This window comes from Scatophagus argus, chromosome 2, assembly GCF_020382885.2.
Source record: "Scatophagus argus isolate fScaArg1 chromosome 2, fScaArg1.pri, whole genome shotgun sequence".
Classification (NCBI taxonomy): Eukaryota; Metazoa; Chordata; class Actinopteri; family Scatophagidae; genus Scatophagus; species Scatophagus argus.
In genome coordinates, this window is record NC_058494.1 from 8,892,583 (window position 1) to 8,908,287 (window position 15,705).

Sequence of the window (15,705 nt, forward strand, 5' to 3'; positions counted from 1 at the left end):
AAGCTGGGCATGTTATGCTTCTGACACTTGTTATACTTCTTCTGGATATGGTGGTTTTAATGTTTCAATATTATCTTAACAAAACAATGACAACTGGCCAGTCAAACATCTATATTAGTCTTGTAATGTATGTAATCCATCTTCTGACTTTACCTGGTTGTGAGCAGTGAGGTCCACCATGTACGTATCCACCTTGCTGAATGTGCGGGTATAGGTTTGGTCGGGCTGAGCGGTAAAAGTGGCATCTCCGCTGATACTAAGGACGAGACGAACGTTCGAGCCTGCTGCCATAGAAATGGTGAAGTCGACTTTGTCACCGACTGCTGCAATGTTCTTACTGGCCCTCAATTCCAACCCCTGAATTTTGTCCTGAACAAAGAACTCTCTGGAAACCACTTGCCCACTGACATCATTGGTGGCATTCAGAATAACAATGGCTGTTTTCGGCTCCTGGAAAATAAGAGAAGTATTCCTTCCTCTTTCTGTTTTTCCTTCTAACAGCCAGGTCCATGTCACATTGGTTCCTGTCAGTGCTTCACCCTGGAGCCAGACGCTGATGCCTGTTGCTACATAACCCTGCTCTGTCACATTGGTAGCTGTGAACCTTACACCTGAAATGACCTCCTGGACACTGATAACCTCTGACACAACCACAGAACTAACGTCATTGAAGACCTCTACAGTGACTAGCTTTAGGCCAGGACTGATGAAGGTGTGGGCCTTCCAGGGTTTGTTCCACTGCAGAGCATCTCCATTCACAGACCAGCGATACTGCAAGTCAGAACCTTCGGTAGTCAGTACTGTCAGGTTAGTTGGAGCATTGACTGCAACTGGGTTGCCACTGATCTGCAAGGTCACCTCTTCGACTGCTTCCAGGAAGTGGATGGTTCTGTTTACAGATAACTGGCCTAGGAGGTTGGCTGCTTGGAGAAAGATGTCACATGGTCCTGGTGTAGAGAAATTCACCTCCACTGTCTTCCCACTTATGTTGAAGCTTGAGCTTGCAGGGTCAAGCCCCCGGATGATGTTCCAAGTAAATGTCATGTTGGTCCCTTCCTTTAATCCTGCTTGTAAGTGGAGAGCGCGGTTTGTAGCAAAGCAGCAACCGTCCACTCCTGTGCCTCCTCCTTCTCCAATTGCTTCCTCTGTTAGAATCTGCAGTCCCTCCAGCTCACGTTGGACAAACAGGAAAATGCTTGCTTGTGCTGTTCCTACATCATTCTCTGCTGTCACAATGATGTTGAATGTGCCAACAGAGCGGAAAGTGTAGAACATAGTGTGAGTCCCAAGGATTGGGGAGCAGCGATCACACAAGATCCAAGAGAACCGGGCACCATCTCCCTCCACCATGTGGGCCTCAAAGTGGACAGAGGCATTGAGAGGGACATTTACCAAGCTGGCATTGACAGTCAGCCCACAGATTGGTGCAAGCACAACAACACATAAGGTAGTGCGATTCCTACCAACCGTGTTGGCTGCCGTTAATGTAATATTGTAGTTTCCTGAGATGTTGTAGGTGTGGAAGACAGTCTGGCCTGTGAGCAATTGCCCATCTCCAAAATTCCAGACATAAGTGACATTGGAGGCCAAGGAAGATGTTGTGAAAGCATATGGTTCTCTGAGAGTCAAGTTATTGTACTTGGTGCCATTATGTTGAATAACAATGGGTCCTACAGGCATCAGAATCTCCAGTACAACACTAGTGTTACAGGTGGAAATATTATTGGAGACAACAACTGTCACCATGTAATGCCCCGGATTTTTATACTTTGTCACAATATTCCCAGAACCACGGACAAGCACAAGGTCTTCCTCTTTGCCAAAGTCCCACTGATAACTGTAGTTAAATTTTGGCTCAGCTCGAGTCTGGAACTGGATCTCCTCCCCGACTGCATAGTGTGATTTCTGAAGGGTAAGGGTGACATTGGTCAAAGCAGGCTGCACACACACCCAGTTGAAGAAGTTGGCCTTGGTGGTCTTGTTTATCCCACTAGAAAGAAAGAGGGAGAGGAGATAGTTCCCACTTGTCCGGTAGGTGTGTGTGATTTTGGCGCTGCCATGTTGTGGCTCGTTAGGGCTTCCGTCCCCAAAGCTCCATTCATACAGATGAGCTGATGCATTACCGGACACCCAGGCCTGAAAGTTGACAGGGGTCCGCTCTTGGACACATCCGAATGGCTCCACCCTCAGAACTTGAAAGACGAACACCTGAACTGGTAGGATTGTCCACCCAGAGCTCACAGCATTCATGGCAGTCACATTCACTGTGTAGTTGCCATTTCTGATATAGTTGTGTGACACATTAGGATCGGATGTTGTATAGATGGTTCCGTCACCCATGGAGAACGTCCATGTGATGTTGTTACCTGATGCAAGGTGTGCCCATACTGTAGTAGGACTGTGGAGCTCTGTAGGAGACGAGCTTTCAGCTTTTAAATCTTCAATCTCCTCATATACAAACATCTCGGCACAAACCTCTGTAGAGCTGATGGTGTTATTTACAGATACACAGACATTAAAAACTCCACTATGTGCAAAGGTGTGTGCTACGCGGCGACCTTGCAGCAGGGCAGAACCATCTCCAAAGTGCCAGTCATAGTGAATGCCATAGGGAGAGGGCAGAGGGTGAGCTTCAAAATCAGCTGTTTTGCCAGCCAGGAGGAGCCGAGGCTCTGTTTGTATATCAACACGGGTGAGGATGCTGTAGACACTCATGTTTATGCTCTGGCTGATGTTCTCATAGCGATTGGACACTGACACCACTGCTGTGTATATTCCTGTACCCAGAGAGACAAGAAAGGGAGAGGAAGGAAGAGAGCAAAAATTAGGTTATACCATTATCCACCTGCCAGATTAAAACGTTCAGCTGAACCCAAGTCAAACTAAATTGGCTACTATCCCATGAGTGAAGATGCATGCTAGTGCATCTGACAGGCCGATACCTGGTTGAGAGTAGACATAGGTGACATTGTTACTCAGGAGGACCTGCTTAGGTGACTCTGGGCAGATGAGGAAGGGGGCATAGGGAGGCTTGTATTGGAACTCCATATATCCACCATCACCAAAAGACCATCTGCAGCATAACAGAGGCAACGTGAAACCATTAGACGAGGATGTTAAGTGGAACATATGGAGCTTAGACAAACAGATCCATTGATAACCATTTCCATCCACACAAACACAAGCACACTAGCTGGAAAGTGGGAATCTACTTTCACCAGACAATACAGAGTCTGGATAAGGAGAAATGGAAACTCAAAATGCAGGAAACCTCGCAGGACCAAGAATGGTGAGTGCAGAGGGAAACTAAGTGAAAGAGTGCAGCACAGTTTGGAGGGTGGGAATGCATATGGGGGAGGGAAAGAAGAGAGCAAAAGGGAAAGAGTGGAAGAAAAAGGAAAAAAGTACAGGGGAAACAGCCGAGCAGAGGGGAAAATTCTTGTCAGCAATCTGCTCTAACCACATGGTTATAAATCCAAGGCTCTGCATGGTAAGACTGCTGCAGTGCTATTATGGCACACAGGATGACAAAAACAGAGAAAAGAGCAAAGAGAAAGGCAGATAGAGAGAGAAATCAATCTGTCTATCTATCTGTCTATCTATCTATCTATTCATACCGGAAGGTGGCAGCCACAGACATGTCGACGAGCACAGAGGTGGTGAGAGTCTGAGTGGAGCCCTGAGGGACCACATCTGGCACACCCTTCACTGTGAGGTTAGCCATGGGCTGTAGCCGGTCCACGGTCACATTGAAATGCTCAGTGAGGGTGCTGACATGGTTCATGGCTGTCACCTGGAAGAGGACACGATCAGTAAGATCACAGCTGGTGAGAAGATGAAGTCATGTGTTGCATCAACAGTATGTTAGCAGTAGTAACTGTGAAACAACAACATATTAGTCTATAGTAGTTAAAAGTGATTTTTAGGCCAGAATGATAACATTTTATTGTTCTGATTTTAATATAGATGTTATTTCTTCTTCTTAATCTGAATCTTTGGACTTTTAATTCTGAAGTTGTCAAGCACTGGGAAACTGTTAAGGGCATTTTTCATAGTTTTCTGAGATTAATATATCAACAAAATAGCCAGTAGAACATACCTCAGAAAGGTGCATTAATACAAAATCATGAATTCAGCTGGTTATGAAAAACAAACCTGTGTCATAATTTTTATTAAAAAAATAAATACTTTGACATAAATGTAACTTGCAATAGAAACTCACTGAGAGCTTGTACACGGCAGCATGCTGGTAGATGACATTGAGGACAGTGTTGTAATAGGTGAAGTAGGGCTTATCATCCACCGTCCATTTAAATGTGGGATTGGAGCCTTCAAGCACTGATGCTGTGTAGCTCTAAAACACACACAAACATAGATTCATATATACGAACACATGATGAAAAACATTGATCAATGCAGTGTGCAACGCATCATAACAACATCAAATATGAACTTCTGATACAACTAACAATGAAGTAAACGCATAAGAAAAACATGCACTCACCACCACAGACTCCATCAATACCCTATGTGCAGGATGCGGCTGCACCATCAGTCCTCTGAGTGGCTCTTCCAGCTGGACGACCACAGTCAGGCTGGCCTCCGTCACATTATTGTGGGCCTCAAGCTCCACCTGGATTGGACTCTTTTCCTCCTCCTTCCTGAGGCCCAGATCCAGCACCCCATACAGGCTGGGCTCTGGGACCTCGACTCCAGACCCTGGGCTCGGGCCGGGCTGACAGAGCACTGGGCGGGAAGAAAACTCTTTCGGACAGTCAGATTGGAAGGTCACACTACAATTACTGCCACGACAAGAAGCCTTTGTCTCATAGCTAGACTGGACACGGAGCAACAGTCGGGTGTCATTGGGCTGCAGGTAGAGGGTGCCATTCTGAGGAGAAGGGTGGAGGATCGTCAAACCCAGAGGAGGCACCACCCGCAGCGGGCAAGATGCTGAAGCTGGGTATGATGGTTCAGCTGAAGTCACCTGTTAACAGAATTACCCATACAGGGCAAAAAGGGAATATAGAAAACATATGATGTGATGTTGATGTTTGTGTTATAATTGAAAATTTGACAAATATTTAAATATTCTCAAATCCCACATACTGGGATATGATGTACAGCTTTGATGTCTTACCAGGAGACTGTAGAGTCCGGGCTGGGGTAGACCAGCAGACAGCTGTGCTCCCTGCAGTTGAGTCTTACTGTGTCCCATGTAGAGCACTCTGACAGGACAAACTACTTCCTCCAGCCAGCCTCCCTCACCATCCTCCACCAGCGCCTTCAGATCAAGCTCTGGGTAAGGCAGAAGGTCAGCGCCATGGTCAGCTGAGACGTCGATTGACTGTCTGGTGTTGTTGATCCAGAACCACTCTGACTGGTTGAGGGCTAAAACAGGTTGTCGCCACAGTGAGTGTGGGGAGGATTGGCAGCGAAGAAGGGAGGCGGGGCCAGCGTCGTGCTGCAGGGCGATGACATCCCCAGGGGAAACCAGAAGGTCCTCTAATTGTTCCTGTACCTGCGACAGATGGGGATCCAGAGAGTGTTACAATTACAGACAAATACAGATCAAAGATAGACAGAAAAAAAAAAACAGAAGTAAGCTTGCGTGTTACCAACTTTGTCTGCAAATAGGAAGTGCTGTGAATCACATGTTAATCTGCCTCTTTGTTGTAGTAAAAAAGCTGACCTTGTACAACAGCTGCAATCCCTTCACTGTTTACCCAGCCACCCTTAAATTAAAGCTGGCAGGCATCAGCTATGTGCTCTGGGTTTACTGTATTTCATATCCAAAGGTTACACAGTGAAAACTCTTTCCCTGACTAGATAGCACTGGAAAGGTAAAAGTAAATCTTCTTACCAGCACATGTGCAACTGGTCCCGCTGGTAAAGAGAAGACCACCTCATCCTGTAAGGTGTATCGGGGCCTCAAAGCCCCAGGGGGAAGGTGGTGAGCCTGGGAGCAGTTAGGACAGGAAGAAGGATGGCAGGGACTAGAGAGGGGCAGGCACCGATGCTGGAAAGGACACCACTGCTCCAGTCGGTGGCAAGAGGGTGAATCGCTGCTCTTGGTGTCATTGGGAACACAAACAGCCATCGGAGCACATGCTGGACCTCCACAACCTGAGACACAAGATATTTATGTTTTCATCTTCTTTATTTTTAATTGAAGTTTGAACAACAATTCTGTCTCTTGCATTCGCATTAATGGCCCCCACAAAACCCATCACTACACACCATTCTAATTATGCTGACTATCTGAACAATATGAGACCTACAGTTCCAGGCACAAAAGAAGCGTTTTAATGCACTGAATGCATAGATATGAAAATTAACTTAGTGGCATATATACAGCAAAATAAGTATTAATATCTTTAAAGACATAATATGCGTCAATTTCCTAATAATGTATCAACTCAGCCCTGTGTAGGACCCAGCCAATAATGGTGCAACTCTATGAAAAATAACAAGCAGCTGTTTCCATTTCTTCATATCATAAAGAGCTGCAGGTCTGTCAGAGTCAGGCAGGAGCAGATGAAGCCTGCACGCACCTTGCCTGTATTCACACAAACACAGCATACATTTTGATGTGGTTATTGGCATTTTAGATCACAACCACTCTGAAATAGTAACAGTAACATTTTATTTCTGATTTCATTTCTGATTCACTGCAAACAAAATATTCCGCATATCATCCTTTAACTTAATTAACTTAACAGCAGCTTAGTACAAAACACTGCATCATAAGTAAAATACATGTATTGTTATTTTTACCTTAGTAGAAGTACCAGCAGCAATACACTTTAAGCATCAGTGTTAATACTAATGCATCCGTGTGTAACAACATATTAATGTTGTATCCAGTGGAAGTGGAACTAAGTTCATCTCTTCCTCCATAATATTCAATCTAGAGCAAACAATACTCAAAAAGTAATTTTCTTTCCACAACTGGACCTAGTATACTCATACACTATTATTCATTATTATTTCTGTTCAATAATTAAGTCTATGTAGTAAATAAAAAGACAAACTGAGCTTTATTTAAAAAAAACACAAGAACAAAGTACAAAAAGACAATCCTAGCAAATCAGAATCTAAAGCTGACAGTCACTGTGGGTATGCCACCTTCTTATTTTTTTACATGTGACAAGCATAACAGAACTGCAGATAAGAATCTCTCCAAAACAGTGTGCACTTGTGGGATCTGAATATAAAAAGTCTGTGTGTGTGTGCATGTGTGTGTGTGTGTGGGTGTACATAATTAGTGTGCTGGCTGATATCCATTTCTGAACATGGAAGTTCAAACTTGCATTTAATAGTCCAGCTGCATTATTTCACAGTATCTTCACTGTCTTAGAAGGTGAGAAGAAAGTCTCACAGAAATTGTGCTCTAGTGTCTTTAACAAGCAGCTTGCCTCTCTCTGGATTTCTCTTCCTCACATCTTTCATGCGCATCCACACTCTGCTCCTCTGTCTATTGCACAGATTTTCTGCCATGTCTCAGTGGACAAGTTAAAAAAAACACAGAAAGCATTTCAATTTCTTGTGCCTTGTGCCACACAGCGTTGCATTTACGTGTCAATGTGTCCGGACGAGGAGAAGAATGGCTCAGAAGGGAGGTGACCTTAATTGGTCTTGTTTCCTTCCTCTCTTGTTTTGCCCTACTTTCTGTCTCCATTCAAACTTTTCTTTCATGTTCACCTACCTAACAACTTTAGACAAGACTGGTCAGTGTGTGTATGTTTTTGTCTAACTGGATGTGTAGACGCAGGTGGCTTATAGATTTTTTTTTTTTTTTTAACACCTGCTGATGCTCACCAGTAAAGTGTGGATGTGAGTCAGTGTGTGTGTGTGTGTGCTTCTTTTTGACTCACTGGGTAGCAGCAGGTGCAGGCCGGGATAATGACAGTGAGGTCTGTAGGTCTGGAATCGTACGTTTATTTGTGAGCTGAGCTCTTGAGTGATAAACTCTAGTGAGGACAGACGACCTGCCTGAACAAAGCTCAGAGCTGGGAAGAACAGGACCTGGGTGGGACAAAGTGAGAAAAACAAACAGAAATCTTGCTGGAAAAAAAGGTCTGAGAAGAACGGTGTGATGCTTACATGAGCCGAGATTTCCTCCTCACCTCTATGCCACCGCTGGGATGTTGTGGGGTAGAGAGCGGAGCAGGTGGGGCACGGTGCAGATGGTTATGGGAGGGAAACACAGGCAGGCCCACCACGTAGATCCCCGCATCAGGAACACGCACTGTAGAGGCAGACACAAAATGAAGTCAAGATGACAAAGAGGAGGGAGATTTGAGGCATCTGAAAAGAAGACAGAGGAGAGAAGTAGTGGAGAAGTTTGTCAGAAATGATGGGGCAGTCCCTATTGTTAACTGCTTTGAGATAGAGAGATTAAGAGGTGAGAGAACAAACAACTGAGAACACAGAGAAAACAAATCTACTGTGAATGGGACTAAAAAAGAAACATGATGTATCTGCCTGCTGCAGACCGAAATTAACACAGAGACAGAATCAAACACACCATGAACCAAAGAAACACAATAACCCAGACGGATACATGAGGACGTCCACACTGGTTGTGGCCTGCCACATAAATACACTTAATTTCACATTAATTTCTCGTGCGTTTGTGTGGAGGAAGGGACTGGTTGCACAGCAGACACTTTGACATGTCCTAAATTCACAGCACAATTAATGTGTTGGAACTTTGAGTTGCTGGTATTTTTCTGTTGTCTTCACCCTTCCCCTTTTCCTTTTGTTTTTGTGGGTGTGTGCTTGTGTGTTTTTGGTTGTCCAATCACGAGTTAAGCTTGGCGTCCTTGTCTCCCTCACTGGTGGTCCTCAGTGCACCAGTGGGCAGTCAGCAATTACTCTCCTGATTCCCTGCCTTTATAAAGACCAGCTTCTCCACTCCACCTTCGCCAGATTGTACCTGCAACTCCTGCAATACTGTTGTCTCTGCTAGTCTTGAGGATTTTTTGACTTTATATGATACTTTTATGCTTGTGGCACTAAGCTTTGCTGTCTTTCACCTGGCTCAGGTTCATTTACTGCTGCCTGCCTAGTCGCCCAGTTTGAGTTTTTCCTTGTGTATCCTGTTAGTCTGCAGTTTGGCGTTTCTGTTGAGACCACATGCACTCACCTGCCACACCGCTCAACTCCCAACTCAGAGAAATTTAGCAGGCCTTCTGAACTTTGTGAAAAGACTCAGTTGTGGAGCAGCAGCTAGTGGCCCTATTGCTGACTGGATTGTGCCTTGCATTACAGGAGGAGTCACCGTAGGCGACGGAGCTCAGCTCACAGCCTCTCAGTGAATGTGGAATTGTACCTTTTAATGGCATTGAGCCATCATAACCGTTACACATTGCTGTCCACTCATGTTTTTCCTGTTGTAAAAAGTCAGAATGTCTGCTGTGCAATCAGTCCATTCAGTGCCATTAAGGTGTCTCCTGTGGTGCAGACCGATGTGTTCAATCCACTTTCGCTTCTGCTTGAGGTCCGTCTGCACCGAGTGCAGTCCTACATTATGGATTACCTTTTGAGATTGACTTGTACCTCCTGTGTTCTCTGTAGAACATTTCTATTTGTGCACATTTCTTAACATGTTAGAAATGTCAAATGTTTTTAAAACCCAACCCCCTCACATTGTACTTTTACACATTTTTTTTTACAGCAAGCACACATACTATACATACTATACCTGTTCACAGAGTCTGAAAATGTGAACCTATTCTTTAACAAAAACACATCAGCAATGCCATATTAATGTGATGCTAGATTATGAAACGGCACCACATTCTGATGCAACCAAAATGCTAAAAACAAGTCTCTGGATGCTTCTTACACATGGAGCAAGTTAATGATCTGATTATAAATGGTGCTTCAGGGAGTCAATCTAGTGCTTCTGATTAGTTATGAAGGTTTGCTTTTCCTTTCTGTGCTTGTTTATACCGCAACTTAATTTCCATAAAACTGATAGTGAAAAAGTTTGCCCTTTGCCTAAGCAACGAAGGCACAGAAGGATTTGGGAAAATTGCATTTGCATCCAATCTGCGCCTCAGTTTTTGTTTCCTTCCTCCGATTATGCGTTTCTAGGCATTTGAACTGCTCTGCATTTATGTATGCATGTGCCTGTGTGAGTGTATGGAGCCTACCTTGGGGGCTGTACTGGCAGACACAGGCCCGCTTGGCATTGCATGGGTGTAAGCTGGTCTGGCCACGTTGATCCAGGGACACACACATATTTCCACGGATGATAGGCGACCGAGGTGGCAGGCCTTCCTCTCCCTCTTGTGCTTCTGACCCGTTAATCCAGCGCAGTTTGCCTGGAGAGTCGACATCACTCAACCCCAGCCACACACCTCGCTCCCTGAGGCAGGAATAGACACAGAAGACACAGATTAACACAACGCCTGCTTGACATTTAGCTATGTGGCTGTTGACAAATGGAAATTGGCATCCTGAAACACAGAAATACAGTAAACAGAAAGACAAACTCCAACAAATGTGAAATGAGAACATCTCAAAGAACACAGATGCTACAAGTTTAAGTCTTTTTATGCACCCAAAAGTCCTACTTCTCTCAAATCTAGCCACAAATTTGTTGAAATCTGTTACTGAACACCTTTATTTTGCCAAGACAATCTATCCACCTGACAGGTGTGTCATATCAAGATGCTGATTAATGAGCACTTTTTACTGCTCACAAGGAGAGGACAAGGGTTAAAAAACAAGAAAAAGGGATCTTTGTGGCAAAAAACAAAGACTGATTAAAAAAAAGGCTCCTTATATAAGTGAGGGGGTGGAGGAACACATGAGTGGAGGAGGAGAATGGGGATAAGCTTCATCTGCTGCAGGTTTTTTTCTTCTGTCTACGAGGGCAGAGCCTCTACCCTCACATTAACACACACACACCAGGAACTGTGGACTCCTCCTCCCAGGGAGTTAAAGTTATAATACAGCTGTGCTTTTACAGATGTGTTTTTTGCGACCCTCTCCGACCTGAACATCAAACACTGGAGGCCTTCAGACCAGCACAAGGCCATAGCAAGGCCAGCACACAGACTTGCATTAAAAAAGCATCATTATAATTGTTAAAAAAGAAAAGACAGCATACTGTTACAATGGCTAAGCCAGTCATGTCAGTATTTTAATGCTGACAGAAAATTAATAAAAACAATAAACTGTGAGAAAAGCATCAGTGCAGGAAGCATTAAGGCATGAAATTCATTTAACGATAACAGCTATGAAAAGTAAAGTAAACAGCCCCATGTCTGAGCAACACACGCAAACAAACACAAACAGTCACACTCAGCCCCAAAGGTATTAAAGAAGCACCAAACACACACTTTTCATACACTCATCCAAACCATGTACTTTGTGAATGTCAGTGATTGAAAGTTCAGCATCTGCTTTGAGTATTTGAAGTCTGTCTCAATATTTCTTTGGCTGTCACAGCTGCAAACACACAACATGGTGAAAAGTGGAAAACAAGGATGAGACATTGTGCATCAGGTTATCTGTTCTGTAGACAACTTTCTGCAGAGCCTGGTCTCTACTGGTACAGTATCAATGGTGACACCTATGTATATATATTATATGAAGTACTGAGAGCACACAGTAATAGTGACATAGGTTAGTACTTGAAGGAAATGTTGACTGAAATTCTTTTTCTGTTTCAGTTTGAGGTAAACTAACAGCTAATATAAATTGCAATTCTATTTCTGCATAACATACATGCAGAAACACTCACTGTGTGACTTTGGGTGCCAGCACTTTACGCAGCGTGTCACTCCTGATTATTGCCAGATCCCCACCGCGGCCTGAACACTGTTGTCGGGCGTCTGTCCAGCTCAACTCCCCTGGAACGATCTGGAAACAGCGTGAGGACTCGGCGTGGTACACTCCATCGTTTGGACAGTAAGGGGAGGCTAGCAGAGGACAGAAACATTCACATGATTTCCCTAATGGTTTTAAATCCCAAACATGGAAAGATACAATCATTCATTTATTGCTAATAAGATAAGACTGTTACAAATCAAGATCTTCACAAGGTCAGTACTGTTCAAACAGGATTCACATTTATGCAGTTCAAGACTGCACTATCACTCCAAAAGCTATGTCATTATTAAAGGAGCTCTGGTGAAAAGAACAAATTGTGAAAAAGGGAAAAAAATTACAGATAATGTGGCACAAAGAAGGAATCCACATTAAGAATTGACTGAGTTATTAAAGTATTATGAATACTGAATATTTACTGTGGAACCTGCATTAATGTGACCTTTTCCCCCAGAATGAATGTCTGTCTGCACCTCTATTTCAACTAAAATCTATGAAAATACATAATATTATTTAATATTGGTAGGAAAACATCAGCAACACCCAGATAAATAACATCTTAAAAAACATTAGAGATGGTGTATGTGTTAAACAAGGACGCAAACACATGCACCATCCAGTTTCATATTCCCACTCTGATCTCCCCTGAAATGCATTCATCTCATAAACTGCATCCTTGTGCTGTTTCAAAAGATATTCAGTACCACAATATCTCAAAAACAACCTGGTGCAACAATCAAATAACTGTAAAAGATTACGTTTTTAGAATTAAAAAAATCAACAGGTGGAAGAAATCTTATCGTATTGTCATAGATGAGACAAAGTATGAAGGAGGGGCTGTCTGGAGACAAATGGAGTGTGTGCGTGTCCTTACACAGTACACATGAGACAGATTGTGAGTGTCTGTGTATGTGCGAGAAACTGAGACAGGGCCTGGTGGGTAACTCTACTCTGAGACATTTGAGAGGCTCAGACTGAAGTTTTAACTTACAGCTTTACTCGATTTTTATAATAACAGAGCATCACATGACAGTAGTGGAGCATTTAGCAAAGAGACAGATATTTCCCTCTTGAGTTGGTAACTAAAAGAGAGTGAATATTAGACTTATTTTTGTCAGGTGGACCCAAACACAACTCCAACTAACTAACTAACTGGCTGGGAGTCAAACATTTCTGTACTGATTAGTGTGTTGACCCTCGATCAGCTAAGTGTCATTAGCTGCTCAGAGCTCCTGTGTTGGTGTATCTTACCTTTGGCAACCTGGACGCCATCCTTTGTGATCCTCCAGTCTACATCCACGCCAACAGCGCCCCAGCTGACAAGTGTGAACTCAAGGCTCTTATTAGCTACAGCAAGTGGTGGACAGCGCAGTTCCAGTTTGGGAGGAAGTGTCACGGTCACATCTCCGCGTGCAGAGACCTGAACAGATGCAAAATAAAACATTAAAATTACATGTCATTATGAAAAGGTGTCTCTTTATTTTATTTTTTGAATGATTTCCTACCTCTCTCACCTCTTTGTGTCCAGCCCAGGCCATCACGCTGACCGCATAACGTCCCGGGAGTCCGTATTTGTGAGTTGCTGCAGTGACCCCTGCTCCTGTAGTGTTGACTCGAGTTGAAAGGTCACCAAAGTCCCAAGACAGTGTCACTGGAGTGACAGAGGAGGTGGCGAAGAAACTGATGCGGTCATGAACACTTTGTAGTGGGAGAGGCTTCAATGAGACCGAAAAGTCCACCTCAAACACATAGTTAGCCAGAGTCCACCCACATTCCTGGAAGAGGATGATTTTGTGTTAATAAGAACAAATATTTAAAAGTTAAATAATATGTTCTTCACTGTTAATTGTTAGTTTTTTGTGGTTTCACTATTATTCTTATGGTTTTGCATAAAAACCTTTAATGAAACTCATGAACTGCTCTGATTTAAAATAAACAAATCCTGATCTTCAGTTGGAGCATTGGATAACTTTTCTTGAGTTGAAAAGCAGTCCTGCAGGAAACTGAATCTGAGCATGCAGGGACGTCATTCAAGAGAGAAGGAAGTTGTTGGCAGGTTATAGGAAGGTTTAGAGGAAATCCTGAATGTTGTGTTTACAAGAGAAGAAAGTAAAGCAAGAGAACAAGGCTACAAAGAAGGAGTTCTCTCGAGATTAATAATTACTATGTGGGACCACTGTGTGCCGCATACCTTCATAACATGGGGGTTTGTACAGGCAGCAGAACACTGAGATTCGCTGATGAAGTTTGGCTCTGAGTTTGTGCTGCAGAGACACTCATGCCTTGCCCCCAAGCCCCCATAGCGGTGTGATGCAGCAAAACACACACTGTTACACTGTTCACGTGTGAAGTTTCCGGGTGTAGAGGAAGAGAAAATAACAAGCTCGCTCGGTCCCCCTCCCCCACTGCTGCTGTCCTCAAGACAAGCTGCATAGTTCAGACCTGTATAAGGAGAAAAGGTTTTGTAACTTACTCAACGCAGTGTAAATATATTTTGTATCAAATAACACTTAGAATTTTAATCAGTGTCATAGCTTCTCTGTCAAGCAAAAGAGGTAAAGAAAGGTAAATGAATGAGGACATTTCTCTAATGTCAGAATTATTTGATTTTCTTTTTCTGTTTTTAGCAGATAAGGCTGTAGTCATCGAGTAGACATAGAGATAGGCATATCAGAGACAATTAATTCAGGTCAAGAACAGCTCTGAACTACTTCTATTATGGCATACAAGAATATGAAAAGGCAGAAGGTCTACATTACCACATAAACAGGTAAAGGAGATGGGAAAAGAAAAAGCATTTTGAGATTTAAAATTCTTTTGACACGTGCAAATGTCGGCATTAGTGTACATTTCTTTCATACCACAAGTGAGCAGGCTGACATTGAGCAGGGGCTGGTGGAGGAGCTCAGGAGGGTGGTCGCAGAGCATGGCATCTGGGTGTCGGACTCGCACCCCTTTTTCCTGGAGCCAGCTGACCAGCCGAAATAGCTTACAGTCACACTTGAAGGGGTTACTACTCAGGTCACTAGAGGAAAGAAAAACAGGGAAGAAAAGAAAAATTAAAGGTGAAATCCATCAATGTTTGTGCCATGTTGTAAATGGTAGTTGAAATTATGCTTGAACAAGCTATAACAAAGGTGGCAGATCATTCTGAGTGATTAGCTAATCTTAGCTACATGAAAATGTCCTAAGCCAGGCAATTTACCTTTTTAGTCATTTGTCATCTCTATAAAGTGCTAGGATGAAGTATGAAAAGATGTAAAATTTGATTTTTTTTTTATTTTGAAATCTCACTTTTGTTTAAGCATTTATTTTGAAATAGTGCAGTAATTACGGCAGCATTAACCAACATTCAATCAAAATTAATTGAAAAAATGCATTAAAATAATACTTTGCACACAACATCTTTGAAGTAGCTGAAAAGAACCGCTAAAGCTAGGCTCCTCTCCTCTTGCTGACAAACTGTACATGGCAGACATATTTTCACAGCAGAAATAGCACTGGTGTTTCTTTAAATTATGAAAGAAAAAGCTAAGGGCAAAGTCATAAAAAGGCATAAGATATTAAGTGAATTAATGGGAAAGGAAAAAGCAATGGTGATGGGAAGGAGAGATGAAAAGAAAAGAAGAAAAAAATGTAGGGGAGACTAGCGGGGAAGAGCGTTAATAAACGGAGGGAGGAAAGACAAGAAGAACAGAAAGAACATTAACATTATGTGACTTGTCTCTGTCTTTTACCGACTTGTCTATCTAGCTTTGCTCAAGTACAAACTCTGCACAACTAGAAAACTCTTTTCATTGTAAGATGTGTTGAGGAATAATTACTACTCACTACCTCCCACTCTAGTCTGAAATAGAG

General features: G+C 43.1%; 1 protein-coding gene across 3 annotated transcripts in view; it reads right to left on the minus strand.

The window, feature by feature from the left end:
- pkd1a (polycystic kidney disease 1a) overlaps positions 1-15,705 on the minus strand; it is a 61,799-nt gene that overhangs the window by 28,124 nt on the left and 17,970 nt on the right. For 2 of the 3 annotated variants that reach the window (XM_046406409.1, XM_046406429.1), the window contains exons 5-19: positions 14,709-14,872; positions 14,039-14,289; positions 13,353-13,622; positions 13,099-13,267; positions 11,762-11,939; positions 10,164-10,378; positions 8,130-8,251; positions 7,878-8,028; positions 5,864-6,126; positions 5,141-5,521; positions 4,505-4,987; positions 4,223-4,354; positions 3,618-3,793; positions 2,943-3,073; positions 154-2,777 (exon numbers count right to left, since the gene is read on the minus strand). In XM_046406409.1, the coding sequence (XP_046262365.1) occupies positions 154-2,777; positions 2,943-3,073; positions 3,618-3,793; positions 4,223-4,354; positions 4,505-4,987; positions 5,141-5,521; positions 5,864-6,126; positions 7,878-8,028; positions 8,130-8,251; positions 10,164-10,378; positions 11,762-11,939; positions 13,099-13,267; positions 13,353-13,622; positions 14,039-14,289; positions 14,709-14,872 (5,710 nt within the window). The remainder of the gene's footprint in view (positions 1-153; positions 2,778-2,942; positions 3,074-3,617; positions 3,794-4,222; positions 4,355-4,504; positions 4,988-5,140; positions 5,522-5,863; positions 6,127-7,877; positions 8,029-8,129; positions 8,252-10,163; positions 10,379-11,761; positions 11,940-13,098; positions 13,268-13,352; positions 13,623-14,038; positions 14,290-14,708; positions 14,873-15,705) is intronic. The other variant, XM_046406419.1, reaches the window with a different exon arrangement.